At 45.7% G+C, this 14708-nt stretch overlaps 1 protein-coding gene across 5 annotated transcripts in view; it reads right to left on the bottom strand.

The window, feature by feature from the left end:
- Window positions 1-14708, bottom strand: part of ZNF280D (zinc finger protein 280D) — a 3097091-nt gene that overhangs the window by 850450 nt on the left and 2231933 nt on the right. For all 5 annotated transcript variants that reach the window (XM_044078966.1, XM_044078968.1, XM_044078970.1 and 2 more), the window contains one exon: window positions 247-286. In XM_044078966.1, the coding sequence (XP_043934901.1) occupies window positions 247-286 (40 nt within the window). The remainder of the gene's footprint in view (window positions 1-246; window positions 287-14708) is intronic.

Here is a 14708-nt window from a genome sequence, read left to right as displayed (position 1 = left end):
GTAACACACTGGTAAGGTAGTACAGCAACACTGTCTGGGATATATGTAACTAACATGACATGCTGAAAATAAAATAAAATAAATAAATGAATGCTGTAAACCTCACATTTCTTTGCTTTACAGACAGCATTGTGTGATGTTACCAACCCTACCTTGAAAGCAACTCTCAAATGACACATGCATATATTCAAAACTACAAAATAGTAATGACAGAGGAAAGTCCAAACCAAACAGTGTAGTACTTACTTAGCAGCACGTTTCGGCCTCAATGGGAAGCACAGAGAAACTGAAAAAGAAAGGCATTTTTAACACGTGTTTTCTCCACAGGAGAAAATCATTTTAACTTTCAAGCTAGAACAGAAGAAAATAAGCTAAGTAGAAAAACAAAACAAGTATGAGTAAACAAGCTGTGCACATTTTTGCTATTTTCTTTTTCAACGAAGTCCTGTGTTCAAGGATGATGCACACTGAGATGAAATGTGACGACTACAAATGTGCAGTCACAATGGAGTCTCCCCCACCCCCAACCAGCAAGAAGCAGCAACAAATAGATTAAAAAATAATAATACAGATCTGAAATTAACTTAACTCAGTCACACCATCTGTGATACTAGCAATGCTTTGAGGTCTGCACCTACAATGCTACTAGATGTGTGGACAGCATTCCATGTTCAGTCCCTAGAGTACATCAAAGGCAGATCGCACACAATGCTTTGCTACAACAGAACTGCAGTACTGAGTCTGTGGCACTCAGTACCATGCGCCTGAGATGCTTAGATGAGAAAGAAATTATTTTATTTGAAGTAAAGCATTTTTTTACATTGAAGTAGTTATTTTTGACAGCTCTGAGTGACTGGTGTCCACCCCAAAAGTTATTTTACACCTCATTTGGTGCAAATGATGGCAGCTAAGCAAGTAATCATCATCTTCTTTCGGCTATTCCCGTTAGGGGTTGCCACAGCAGATCACCTGTTTACATTTCTTCCTGTCCTCTGCATCTTGCTCTGTCACACCAACCAACTGCATGTCCTCTCTCACCACATCCATAAACCTTATCTTAGGCCTTCCCCTTTTCCTGTTACCTGGTAGCTTCATCCTTAGCATCTTTTTCCCAATATACTCAGCATCCCTCCTCAGCACATGTCCAAACCAAAGTAATCATGCCTCTCTGGCTTTGTCTCCAAACCTTCCAACTGGGCCGACCCTCTAATATACTTATTTCTAATCCTGTCCACCCTCGTCACACCCAGTGCAAATCTTAACAACTTTAATTCTGCCACATCCAGCTCAAACTTCTGCCTTTCTGTCAATGCCACTCTCTCCAACCCATATAACATAGCTGGTCTCACTAACCTCTTGTAGACCTTCCCTTTCACACTCTTACTGGTACTCGTCTGTTACAAATCACTCCTGACACTCTTCTCCACCCACTCCATCCCGCCTGTACTCTCTTCTTCACCTCTCTTCCACACTCACCGTTACTCTGAACTATTGACCCCAAGTATTTAAACTCATCCACCTTCGCCACCTCTACTCCTTGCATCCTCACCATTCCTCTATCCTCCCTCTCATTCACACACATATACTCTGTCTTATTCCTGCTGACCTTCATTCCTCTTCTCTCTAGAGCATATCTCCATCTCTCCAGGGTCTCCTCCACCTGTTCCCTACTCTCACTACAGATCACAATGTCATCTGCAAACATCACGGGGACTCCTGTCTGATCTCGTCTGTCAACCTGTCCATCACCACTGCAAATAAGAAAGGCCTCAGATCTGATCCTTGATGTAACCCCACCTCCACCTTAAATGCATCCGTCACTCCCACCGCAGACCTCACCGCTGTCACACTACCCTCGTACATATCCTGTACCACTCTTACATACTTCTCCGACACGCCTGACTTCCTCATACAATACCACAACTCCTCTCTAGGCACCCTGTCATATGCTTTCTCTAAGTCTACAAAAACACAATGTAACTCCTTCTGACATTCTCTGTACTTTTCCATCAACACTCTCAGAGCAAACATTGCATCTGTAGTGCTCTTTCCCGGCATGAAACCATACTGCTGATCACTAATCATCACGTCCCTTCATAACCTTGTTTCCACTACTCTTTCTCACAACTTCATGCTGTGACTGATCAATTTAATCACTCTGTAGTTACTACAGCTCTGCACATCACCCTTATTCTTAAAAATCGGTAACAAAACACTTTCTCCATTCCTCAGGCATCCTCTCACTTTCCAAGATTTCATTAAACAATCTGGTTAAAAACTCCACTGCCATTTCACCTAAACACCTCCATGCTTCCACAGGTAAGTAGATATTTCTGCTTGACTTACAGGAAACAACTCCAACAGCAGCTACTGGGAAGGCTACTCATCTACACTTGGAAAGATTTTATTGGAGCCATTTTTTTTACTTATAGTTTGTTAACCAGACAAAAATGACTAGTATAAGACATTTTTTCAGTTAGTTTCTAGGCCATGAGGCAAATTCAACAGGAAAAAAAACTGTTACAAACAGCAAGCAATAATGCCCAACAGGGTGGGTGTTACTGGCAAAATACTGGACATACAGAGGTATACAAAGACTCACAAACATATACATGCATGTTCCTAGTAATTACAACCACTTTCTTGACCACCCACACCTTAGATGTTTCATTATGATCAAATGAATTACTTAAGGTCATTGCCATAAACATGGTAATAAAAGAATCTGGTGCTGTGTGAGTTCTCACTAGTGCAAACTCATTAATGTCGATATCTGGCATCATATTAAGTGTTGTTTGGTAGCAGAGTCACTTACATCACAAGGAACTCCACTGAGTGTATTTTTTTAATACTAAACAAAGTTTGGTGTGTGCAAAACGTACAGTTGTGTACACTTACCATAAATGTAGATGTTCCAAGTGTATTCACTGTTGCAGTCATTACATTTAGGTTATCCCTGCCAGGGTAGCCCTCGGCCGGCCTGAATACCAGAGGCTTAGTATTTCTGTGTCGGTTGCTGTCGCTTGAGGACTGACGTCAGGTGGTCAGTAGTATAAAGTAAGGCAGCTGAAGCCATTACATCAGCTTTTCTTGCCCTAACCTGTCAGGAGCCCCCAAAACAGGAGGCCAGGTACTGGTGGAAGAAACCCACCAGTGGAAAATAAAAACCAATATATCCCTTGTAAGGAAAGAAAGAGAATAAAGGGGGATGGAGGGAGGGAAACCAGGACTGCAACAATGAATACAGTTGAACATCTACATTTTTGGCAAGTGTACACAACTGTACTATGTTAGTCGTGTTTCACTGTTGCAGTCATCACATTTGGGTAGATTCCCAAAGCTGAGGAAATGGGTGGAGGCAGTCAAGGAAACTAAGGGCTGGCTAGGATACCCTACAAGACTGCAGAGGCAAACCCTGCCCTGGATTTGGAGAAGAAAGGCAAGTGTTAATGCTTGGTAAAAGTGTGAACAGATGTCCAGGTGGCAGCCTCAAGGATGTGGGGACTCCTCTTAGGAAAGCTGCAGAGGTGGAGGCTGCTCTGGTGGAGGGTGTCCTGACCCCCTTGTGGGGAGGCTTTCCATGCTGTTTGTAGCAGAAATGGACGCAGTGTGCTATCCATTTGGAAATGGTTTGCTTGGAGATGGCTTTGCCTTCTGCCCCTGTACCAAAGCTAACAAACATTTGATCAGACTTTCTGAAGGATTTAGTCCTGTTTAGATTGAATGAGAGCTGTCTGTGCACATCTAGACAGTGAAGAACCCTGCCCTCTTGTTCTGGGGATTAGGAAAGAAGGTGGGCAGATTAATGGATTGGTTGAGAGCCACACTGGACACCACCTTGGGCATGAAGCATGGATCAGTTCTGAGGGATACTCTGTCTGCATGGAAGATGATGAAGGTTTCCACAGCTATGAGTGCTTGCAGCTCAGAGACTCTTCTGGCTGAAGTGATGGCAGGAAGGAAAGCTGTTTTCCAGGAGATAAATGTTAGCTCTGCAGAAGAAGCTGGTTCGAAAGGGGGCAGGGTGAGCTTTTCCAAGAGAAAGTTAAGGACCCAAGCTGGCATTGGTGCCCTTCTGGGGGGCCTCAAGTTGCTAGCCCCTTTGAGGTACTGCTTGATCAAAGGGTGTGAGAAAAGGGGCTGCTCAGTGGGAAAATGAGCAGAAATAACAGAGGCATGAATTTTTACAGCGGAGAAAGAGAGACCACTGTGGAGTAGGTCAGCTAAATAATCCAGGATGAGAGGGATGGAGGGCTGTGCCGTATTGGTTCCCTTAGCCTGGATCCAGGTGCAGAATCTTTTCCATTTATCTGCATAAGACTTTCTGGTGCTAGGATGTCTGGCCTCATGGATAACATCCAGAACCTGTTTACTTAGAATAGCAGATTGGTTTGAGGTTAGGGAATAAGCCAAGCTGCCAAATTGAGTGTCTGCAATTTGGGATGCATGAATTGCCTTTCCCTCTGGGTCAGGAGATTTGGAATCTGAGGAAGATGCCATGGAGGCAGTGGGGAGAAGCTGCGCAGCAAGGGGTACCAGTGTTGTCGGGGCCAGTCTGGAGCTATAAGAATGGTCCTTGGTTTTTCCTCCCTTATTTTGAGCAGTACCCTGGGGGTGAGACATAGGGAAGGAAAGGCATAGACCAATAGATTGACCCAGGGGAAGGACAGGGCATCCACTTTCCAAGCCATGCAGTGATGCTCTCTGGTGCAGAATTTTCTGAGCTGATGGTTGGTGTGAGAGGCAAAGAGGCCAACCTTCGGGGTTCTCCATTTCTGAGTTATTAGGGTGAAGGCACTTCTGTTGCATTGCCACTCTTGTGGGTCCAGAAGGTTTCTGCTTAATTGGTCTGCCAGAGAGTTGAGAGGAATTGTGCTAAGAGGTGTAGTAGAATGAAATAAGCTGTGAGCTGCATAGAGGGCAGGAGTGAGTCCATCCCTGATTGTTGATGTATTACATCACAGTGGTGTTGTCTGTTTTGATCAGGAGAACCCCTGGAGAGAAAAGGGGTTTGAAAGCTATGAAGGCGTGCTGCACAGCCATCATCTCTTTTTGACTAATGTGCAGAGGGATTTCCTGAGGGCTCCACTGGCCCTGTATGCATCTGCCGTCCAGGTGTGCAACCCAAGCATAGTCTGATGCGTCTGTGGTGAGGGTCTGAGTGGCGGGGATGGGGAGAAGGGCAGTCCCTTACTATGGGAGCATGTTGTTGCCCACCAAAGAAATTCCTTTCTGAGGCAAGGAATTATAGGTAGAAGAGTTTCTAGGTCTTGAGAGTGTTGACAGCAAAGGCTCTTTAGGTATCACTGACGTTTCATATGCAGTCTGGCACATGGAATGAGTAGTATGCAAGATGCCATGAATCTCAGAGCTTGTAGGATCTTCCTTGCAGATAGCTGTGGTCTAGTGGCTAGTTAAGAGAAGTAGGTTATCAGGAAAATTTGTTTCTCTGGTGTAAGGAATGCCAACTGGGAAGCTGTGTCCAGAATTGCTCCCAGGAAGATTATCCTTTGGGTGGGCACCTGTTTGGATTTCTGTTCACTGATTGTATATCCTAGGGAGGTTAGTAGTGCCTTTACAAAGGCCAGGTGCTTGAGCACCTTTTCCTGGCTGTCTGCCTGAATAAGGCAGTCGTCTAAGTATGGGTAAATCTGAATTTTTCTGTGTCTGCAAAAGGCAATGCCCGAAGCCAGACATTTTATAAAAACTCTGGGATCAGTAGATAAACCAAATGGAAGCACAGAAAACTGAGTGTGTTTTGATCCTGCTCTGAAGTGGAGATATTTCCTGCATGATTCCCTGATAGGAATGTGGAGGTAGGCCTCTTTTAGATCTAGGGTGACTAGCCAAGCGTCCTTGGACAGCATGGGTAGCAGCTGCTGGAGGGTGAGCATTTTGATTTTGGGATCACCAGGAAGGTGTTTAGAATTGATAGATTGAGGATGACGTGCCAGGTGCCCTCTTTTCTGGGCACCAGAAAAAGTCTGGAGTAGAAGCCTTGGCCTATCTGTTCTGCAGGAACGCACTCTACTGCTCTCATAGAGAGAAGGGAAAGGATTTGCTTTTGAGCCTCTGCCAACTGATTTGGTGGCAGATCTGGGAACCCTCCTGGGGTTGGAAGGGTATGGAAGGAAAATTTGTATCCCTGAGAGACAATGTTCAGAACCCACTGGTCCTTGGTTATGGTGGCCCAGGTACTTGAGTGAAATAAGAGTTTTCCTCCCAGGGGTAAGTGAAGGTGGGCAGAGGGGGGGAAGAGGAGGAGGTGAGTCATTGTGCGTTCTTAACATAAGTGGGTGGCTTACAACTCCCTGGTTCTGAAGTGGAGGTAAGTCCACTGCTTAGATCTCTGCATTCCCTGGGGCTGCTGTCTGGGGGGTGGGGGGGTGGTGGCTGTTTCCACGTGGCCTAGGCTGGGCTGGTTTACTCGGAGCAGGAAAAAACAGTGCTTGGAGGGACAATGCCTGCTAAACCTAGGGGGATGGACTTGTAAGAAATCCTTAACTGTTTGCATAGATTTTTCTTTTTCTACCATCTTTTTTAAGACCTCTTCTGTCTTAGTGCCAAATAAGTTATCTTTATGCAAAGAGGCATCCAACAATTTAGATTTGATATGGTCTGGCAGGGATTCTTCCTTAAGCCATGCACGTCTTCTAATGACAGATCCAGTGACTGCTGCCCTGCAAGAAGCTTTTAGGGTGTCAAACCCACAGTGCAAAGTGTGTTTAGTTACTTGGCTTGCAGAATGCATTAAGTCTTGTAAGTCTTTAGATTCTGCCCAAGCAGGAAGGGAAGACATTTTTTGTTTAAGGAGTTCCAGGGTATGTTGCTGAAATTTCAGCATACGGAACTGACAATTTAGTGCCCTGATAGAAAGAGTAGCTGAAGTGTATACTTTTTTACCCCATCTGGCCAATGCTCGGGAATCCCTGTCTGAGGGTGTGGGATTCTTAGCAGATGTTGCTTTAACCCCTTTTGGCCCTTGTGAAATGACCTCAGGGTCAGCTGTAGGATTTTTAAGATATCTGTGTGAGTCAGGGACTCTATAGTACCTGTCTGGTTTTCTGGGAGCAGGAGGTAGGATGTCAGGAGTAAAGCTGGATTTAAGGAAAACATCATCCACAACATCCAGGATTGGGGGGATGGCCAAGGGTCTGTGTTGCAGAAGATCTAAGAATTCCCCGAGTCTCTTTTTAGAGTGAGGGTAGTTCCGACTCTCCCACTGGATATGCTCCCTTAAATTATGCAGGATTTCCCCAAAGGAAAAATCCTCTGGGGGAGAGGGTGAAGGAATGGAGTCCTCTGCATCAGAATCCTCATAAGTGGAGAGGGGTTGCATGTCTTCATAGTCAGATGCATCAGATTCATCTGACTCTTTTTCAGACAAAACTACAGGGGACAGATCTCTTTTCCTTTTTGAGGGGGTAGCTTGGCTTTCCCTGATCAATATAAGGTCTTCTGCCATTTTAAGCATTTGAGACTGAGGCAAGGTAGCAGGCGCCTGAGAGTGGGTCGTCGGTTTCTTTGGTGTGGTTAAACCCTGGGCCTAAGAAACTCTGTCATTTGTGAAAGAACAGTAGTTGCGAAAGAAGATATCGGTTTGTGACGAGATTCGGTTGTGCGAAGGACTTACTCGGAAGCTCGTGCCTGCTCAGCGGCTCTGGACCCATCAAGGTGGAGACGACAGCAGGATCCTTAGTCGAAGAAGAGTTTTGCAGTATACCGGACTCCGAAAGGGTCTCGGTAGCAGCCTGCGAATCAAGAGAAGTGGGCATCAGGGGCTGCAAAAGTGACTCACTGAGTACCGGAGGACTGACGACTAGCTTAAAGTACAGTTTTGTATCTACCATAAATGTAGATGTTCGAGTGCTCATACAGCTGCACTCATAACAGATGGGTTATCCTGCCATCAGGCGAGTCCTCGGTCGGCCGAATTCCAAAGTCTAGGTCCGGCGTCGGTTGTCGTTGCTTCCTCCCTGAAGTCAGTGCGACAGGGGTATAAAAGAGGCAGCTGACGCCATTTTGTTCAGTTTTTCTTGCCCCAGATGTCAGGTGCCCCCAAAAGGAAGGCAAACAAAATGTTATGCAAAAATGCAATGTTGATAAATCAAAAACAGTAGTTGCAAGCAAATACACCATAAAAAGAGTACCCCAAAAGGTTATATGAAAAGGGTTTGTCATAAGGCCTGTCCTAAGAGGGGTTGGAGGGAGGGAAACCTGAACTGCAGCTGTATGAGCACTCGAACATCTACATTTATGGTAGGTACAAAACTGTACTATGTTCATCGTGCATACAGCTGCAGTCATAACAGATGGGTAGAATCCCAAAGCTAAGTAAGGGTGGTAGGCACTAAGTGGAACAACGAGGGGCTAGGATACCCTGCAGGACTGCTGTGGCAAAGCCCGCTCTAGACTTAGAGTATAGTGGGAGGTGACAGTGCTTGGAGAAAGTGTGCACTGAACTCCAAGTGGCTGCTTCCAAAATATCCTTGGTAGGGACCCCCCTGAGGAAAGCTGCAGAGGTAGCTGTGGCTCTGGTGGAGTGGGATCTGATGCATGCAGGCACAGTATTTCCATGAAATGAGTAATAAAAGCGTATGCAGTGGGCTATCCATTTTGAAATTGTCTGTTTGGAAATAGTCTTTCCTTGAGCACCTGCAGCAAAGGACACAAAGAGTTGCTCAGATTTCCTGAATGGCTTTGTCCTGTCCAAATAATAACGAAGTTGTCTGTGAATGCCCAAGGAATGTAGTAGTCTTTCCCCTTTCTTTTGTGGATTAGGATAAAAGGTAGGTAAAGTGGATAGTCTGATTCAAAGCTATACTGGATACTACCTTTGGCATAAAGGTAGGGTTGGTTCGTAAGGAAACTCTGTCCTGATGGAAAATGATGAATGGTTGCACAGAGTCATGAGGGCCTGTAGCTCCGAAACCCTGCTTGCTGAGGTGATAGCCAGAAGAAAGGCTGTTTTCCATGACAAGTACTGTAACTCTGATGAAGAAGCTGACTCGAAGGGAGGAAGGGTCAGCTTTTCCAATACGAAGTTGAGGTCCCAAGCAGGGACTGGTAGTTTCCTTGGGGGTTTTATATTCTTTGCCCCTCTGAGGAACTGCCTTAAGAGAGGATGAGGGAATAAAGGAGGATCTGTGTTGTATTGTGCAGAAATGGCTGAAGCGTGGATCTTGATGGAGGAGAAGGAAAGTCCATTGTTTAACATCTCCGCTAGGTACTGTAAAATTTGAGGTATATTTATTACCCAAGGATTCTGTCCCTTCTTTTGATTCCAGGCACAAAATCATTTCCATTTGGTGGAGTAGGCCTTTCTAGTAGAAGGTCTTCTGGCCTCCAAGATGACATCCTGCACCTCCTTGGAGAGGAGAAACTGTTGGGAAATAAAGGAATTCTCCATGCAGCTAGATTTAGAGTTTTGAGATGGCTGTGAAGAGTTTTGTAGTTGTGCTGGGACAACAGAAGAGGGACTAGAGGTAGGACCCATGGTGGGGAATGTGTCAGGCTCTTCAGGAGCAGATACCAGTGTTGCCTTGGCCAGTCTGGAGCAATGAGAATCATTTTCGGCCTCTCTGCTCTGGCTTTTAATAGAACTTTGGGCAGCAGAGGAAGAGGCGGGAAGGCACAGACTGCCAATGTTGCCCAATTGAAGGAAAGTGCGTCCACTTTCCAGGCCTATGGATGATAGGTCCTTGAACAAAATTTTTTCAACTGGCAATTTCTGTGGGTAGCAAATAGATCTATGTCTGGCTGTCCCCATGCCTGAGTTATCTTTGCGAAAATTTGAGGATGCAACTTCCATTCGTGTGGATCTGTCATATTTCTGGTTAGGTTGTCTGCCAGTGTGTTTTCCTTCCCTGGCAGGAATTGTGCCTGTAGTTGAATTTTCAATTCCCGTGCTGTGTTCCAAAGGGTCATGGCTTGCCTGCACAGGGGGTATGAATGAGTTCCCCCTGTTTGTTTATGTACCACATCATTGTGGTGTTGTCTGTCCTTATCAATAGCTGGCCTGGATGCAATAGGTCTTTGAAGGTCATAATAGCCTTTTGCACGGCTAGCATTTCCTTTTGGTTGATGTGAAGGAGCTTCTCCTTTCGTACCCATTTTCCCTGAATGCACTGATTTGTCATGTGTGCTCCCCATGCGCAGTCTGAGGCGTCTGTTGTGATAATTTGAGCTGCTTGAGGTACACAGAAAGGAAGACCTGTGTTTCTTTGGCAAGCTTGAGCCCACCACATAAATTCCTTTTGAAGGCATGGAATGAGTGGTATAATTGCTTCCAAGCTGTGGCTGTGTTGGGACCATAAGTTTTTTTAGGTACCATTGAAGTTTCCTCATATGCAGCTTTGCACATGGGATAAGTAGGATGCAAGATGCCATGAATCCCAGAGCCTGCAGGACTTTCCTTGCAGTTAGCCTGGTGTATGTTGCCATTTTTCTGAAGTACTGAGACAGTTGCCCCTGCTTGTATGGCGTGAGGTAGGCCATCTGGGTGATTGTATCCAAGTTGGCACCCAGGAAAATTATTTGTTGAGAGGGTATTAGTTTTGATTTCTTTTTGTTGACTGTGTATCCCAGGAAGTTCAACAGTTTTATTACAAACTCCAGGTGCTGCAGTAGTATGTCCTTGCCGTCCGCTTGGATCAGGCAGTCGTCCAGACATGGGTAGATTTGTATCCCTTGTAGTTTGCAGAAGGCGATTACTGATGCCAGGCATTTCGTAAACACTCTGGGCACAGTAGATAAGCCAAAGGGCAATGCAGAGAATTGGTAATGGGTTGAACCTGCAAGAAATCTGAGGTATCTTATGCAATCTTGTCTGATAGGGACATGCAGGTATGCCTCCTTGAGGTCCAATGTTACCAGCCAAGACTCCTTGCCCAGCATGGGAAGAAGCTGCTGTAATGTGAGCATCTTGAATTTTGGCACCTGTAGATATGTGTTTAGGATGGATAGGTCTAAGATAGGTCTCCAATCTTTGTCTTTCCTTGGTACCAGGAATAGTCTGGAATAAAATCCTTGACCTTGTTCTTTAGCAGGTACCTCTTGAATAGCTTTCATGTCCATGAGAGCTGAAATTTGTTTTTGTGCCTCTGCCCTTTGATTTTGTAGCAGGTTTGGCATGCCTCTCATTTTTGGAAGGGTGTGAAAGTGGAACCTGTAGCCTCTGTCTATAATATCCAGAATCCATTTGTCTTTTGTAACAATATGCCAATTTTTTGAGAATAATGCCAGTTTTCCGCCCAAAGGTGCTGCCATTAAAGCTTTGCTTGGCAGGTGTAGGGGGAAGTCATTGTGCCTGTTTTCTAAAAGACTGTGATCTATCTTCTCCACCTCTTGGGGTTGGTGCTTGCCACTGTCTGGCTCTGAAAGATCCTTGAGGTTGCCCTCTACCTCTTGGACGCCTGTATCTGCAACTTTGAGGTCTGTCCGTGGCTGGAAAGGACCGATTTTTTGAAGGCCAGTTTCTGCTGAAACGTGGAGGTTGTACCTGCAGGAAATCTTTCACTGTTTACATTGATTTCGCTTTTTCCTCCATTTTCTTTAGCACCTCCTCTGCTTTAGCACCAAACAATACATCTTTTTGAAGAGGTGCATCTAATAATTTAGCTTTGACATGATCTGGTAAGGTTTGCTCTTTGAGCCAAGCATGCCTACGTATAACAGACCCCGTAACAGCAGCTCTACATGAGGCCTCTAAAGCATCAAAACCACACTGCAAGGTATGTTTACCCACTTGCTCTGCACCATGCAACAAATCCTGCAACTCTTTTAAATCTGGTTGTTCTGGTTGTGTCATTTTGCTTTTCAGCTGAAATATCAAAAACTGTTGATACTTTAACATATGGAACTGACAGTTTAATGCCCTCATGGTCAAAGTGGCCGAGGTGTACACCTTTTCCCCCCACCTTTCTAAAGATCTGGAATCTCTCTCTGAAGGTAATGGGTTTTTAGCAGTAGAGGCCTTAATTCCCTTGGGACCCTGTGAAATAGTTTCTGGGTCAGCAGTATGGCTTTTATATAGGAACTGGTGAGAATCAGGAACTCGGTAATACCTGTCTGGTTTAACAGGAGCTGGAGGCAAAGAATCAGGATTAAGGCTGGCTTCTGAATACACATCATCCAATATATCTAAAACAGGAGGGATAGCCAGAGGCCTATGCTGGGGGAGCAGAAGAAATTCCCTGAGCCATTTCTTGGAATCTGAGTAATCTTGGCCTTCCCAGTGAAAGTGTTCCCTTAATGTATGCAGGGTTTCCCCAAAAGAGAAGTCCTCAGGGGGGGAGACCGAGGGAATAGACTCCTCTGCATCAGAGTCTTCGAATGGAGAATAGGCACAATCCTGGTCCTCAGATAGTTCTGAGGTAATAGAAGCTTGATCTGAGGAAGGGTAGTCTTCCTCTAATCTGGGCCTTTTGTCAGAGGGGGGTTGAGAACCCCTGATAAGAGTAATCAAATCCTCAGCCATTTTAAGCATCTGTTTTTTAGGCATGGTGCCTTGAGAGGGTGTCTGAGGAACCTGTTTTTTGGTTTTCATGGCTGTTTTAGATTTAGTGAAGGCTTTAATAGAGAAAGAGGAAGACCTGAAGACCCCTTGAGAAATAGCAGGCCTGTCTAAATTCTGAGTTTCCCCGCCAGGAGTGGCGTCGGTATCTGTAGTAGGAATGGGGGCCGAGGAGCCTGCGACCATGGGTACTGAAGACACTGGGAATGCATTGCCATCGGTACTCAGGGGCTGCGTAGGCATAGGTGCCTCGCTAAGTACCGGAGAACCAGTAGACGGCCTTAGCGTGGTATCGGTAGGTGGTGCGGACCTCGTATGCCGGTCCTTATCTTTGTGTTTTTTGCTCAAAACTGGAGTCGGAATATCTGACGACATAGTATAATTAAATTTTTTGCCAAAAAAGTGAAGGGCGAACTCCGCCCGACGCTTAATAGTGCGTTTGTTGAATCTAGCACAAAAACGGCAGGCCGAGACGTCGTGGTCTGGGCCTAAGCAATGTATACAGTAAGAGTGGAAATCCTTATGCGGTATTTGCTTCCCACATTAAATGCAATTATTAACTTTGTCTGACATCGGTCTGAGGCAAGGAAAGTTTCCCCAACGGGGTACTTAGCTTTCAAGAAGACTTCGGCTGAAATACTTTCGTAAATCTCAGGAGCTGGCCGACCGGCACTTGCGAACTGCTTCTGCTTCGGGCACCGCGCGGCAAGAAAGACTGAAGAAAATGGCGTCGGCTGCCTCTTTTATACCCCTGCCACACTGACGTCAGGGAGGAAGCGACGACAACCGACGCCGGACCTAGACTTTGGAATTCGGCCGACCGAGGACCCACCTGACGGCAGGATAACCGATCTGTTATGACTGCAGCTGTATGCACGATGAACATCCGAAGCGTCGTCGGTGGGACTGGACCTGTGCGATCTGTCTCTGTCTTTATCTTTATGTTTTTTTTCAGAAGATCTGCTGTCAGATGGCTTATTGAAGCCATATCAGAATTCAAAGACTGTAAGCAAAAATATCTGGCTACAATAAGGGCCCGACGATGGATAGTTCCGGCATTGAAAAAAGCACAGAAGTGACAATGGGGGACGAGACAATTGTTAACTTTTTCTGACATCAGTTAGTGCAAGAAGAAAGGATCCCCAATGGGGTACTTAGCTTTAGAAGACTTCAACTTCAGTTCGGAGACGAAAACTCAGGTAGCGGCCGATGGGCACTCATGCGAACTGCTTCTGCTTCGGGCTCCACGGCAAGAAAGACTGATGTAATGGCAACAGCTTGCTTACTTTATACTGCTAACGACCTGACATCAGTCCTCAAGTGACAGCAACCGACGTAAAAATACTAAGCCTCTGGTATTCGGGCTGGTCGAGGGCTACTCTGGCAGGGATAACCCAAATGTGATGACTGCAACAGTGAAACACGAAGAACATCAGCACTAATGTATTACTCAGTTCCACAAACTGAGCAAAATACCAGCAGCGAAAGAGGATTCTCTCAATGTCAAGCACACCACCACTGGATTACCACATAGGTTACTCATCTGGTACCAGCCCATACACCAATAGTACTGTGGTTGTGAATTACATACAATTGGGGTGGGTGGGGGGCACTGAGGCATCAACATTTGTACTCCATACTCAAAGCATTATTGGCACATAATGAGGTAAGACTAGGTCAAGCTTTGGCTGGTTTATTTGGCATCCAGTGCTGTTCCCAGATGTGGTGCCCTCTCAACACAGACTTTGGGGGTAGGGAAGGTCCCATCTCTGATCTGCTACTCCTTCCCTCTTGTAAGGGGAAGAGCTAGGCCCCTAAGCCTCATGTCCTAATGTAGGTGGGTGGAGGGAGGTCCTTTAACCAATAAGGCACTCCTATGAGCCAATATCCTCACATCCACATGACTTATTCCCTGAAACTATACCAGAGACGTACAGGAAAAAGACTCAATCTACCAATCTTGCCTAACACCCTACACTCAGAATCCTATCACCACAGTGTCAGATGAAGAGTGGACAACTGAGGATGGATGAGAGAATCCCTTATTTTATGGAAGTAGGTCCACCCTCTGAGGTAACTTGTGGTGACTGCCCTTGGATAGGTGCAGAAGATAGAATCTATGCTGTCTGGGCCAAAAGGGAGTCATCAGCAAGACTTTGGGGGGATTCCTGCTCTATCTTAACTAGGAAAGTAC

The sequence above is a fragment of the Protopterus annectens genome, chromosome 7.part1, assembly GCF_019279795.1.
Source record: "Protopterus annectens isolate FY-2018-M chromosome 7.part1, PAN1.0, whole genome shotgun sequence".
In the NCBI taxonomy this organism is placed as follows: Eukaryota; Metazoa; Chordata; order Ceratodontiformes; family Protopteridae; genus Protopterus; species Protopterus annectens.
The sequence above is the reverse complement of the archived record's forward strand: the minus strand, read 5'-3'. Positions and strand labels throughout refer to the sequence as shown.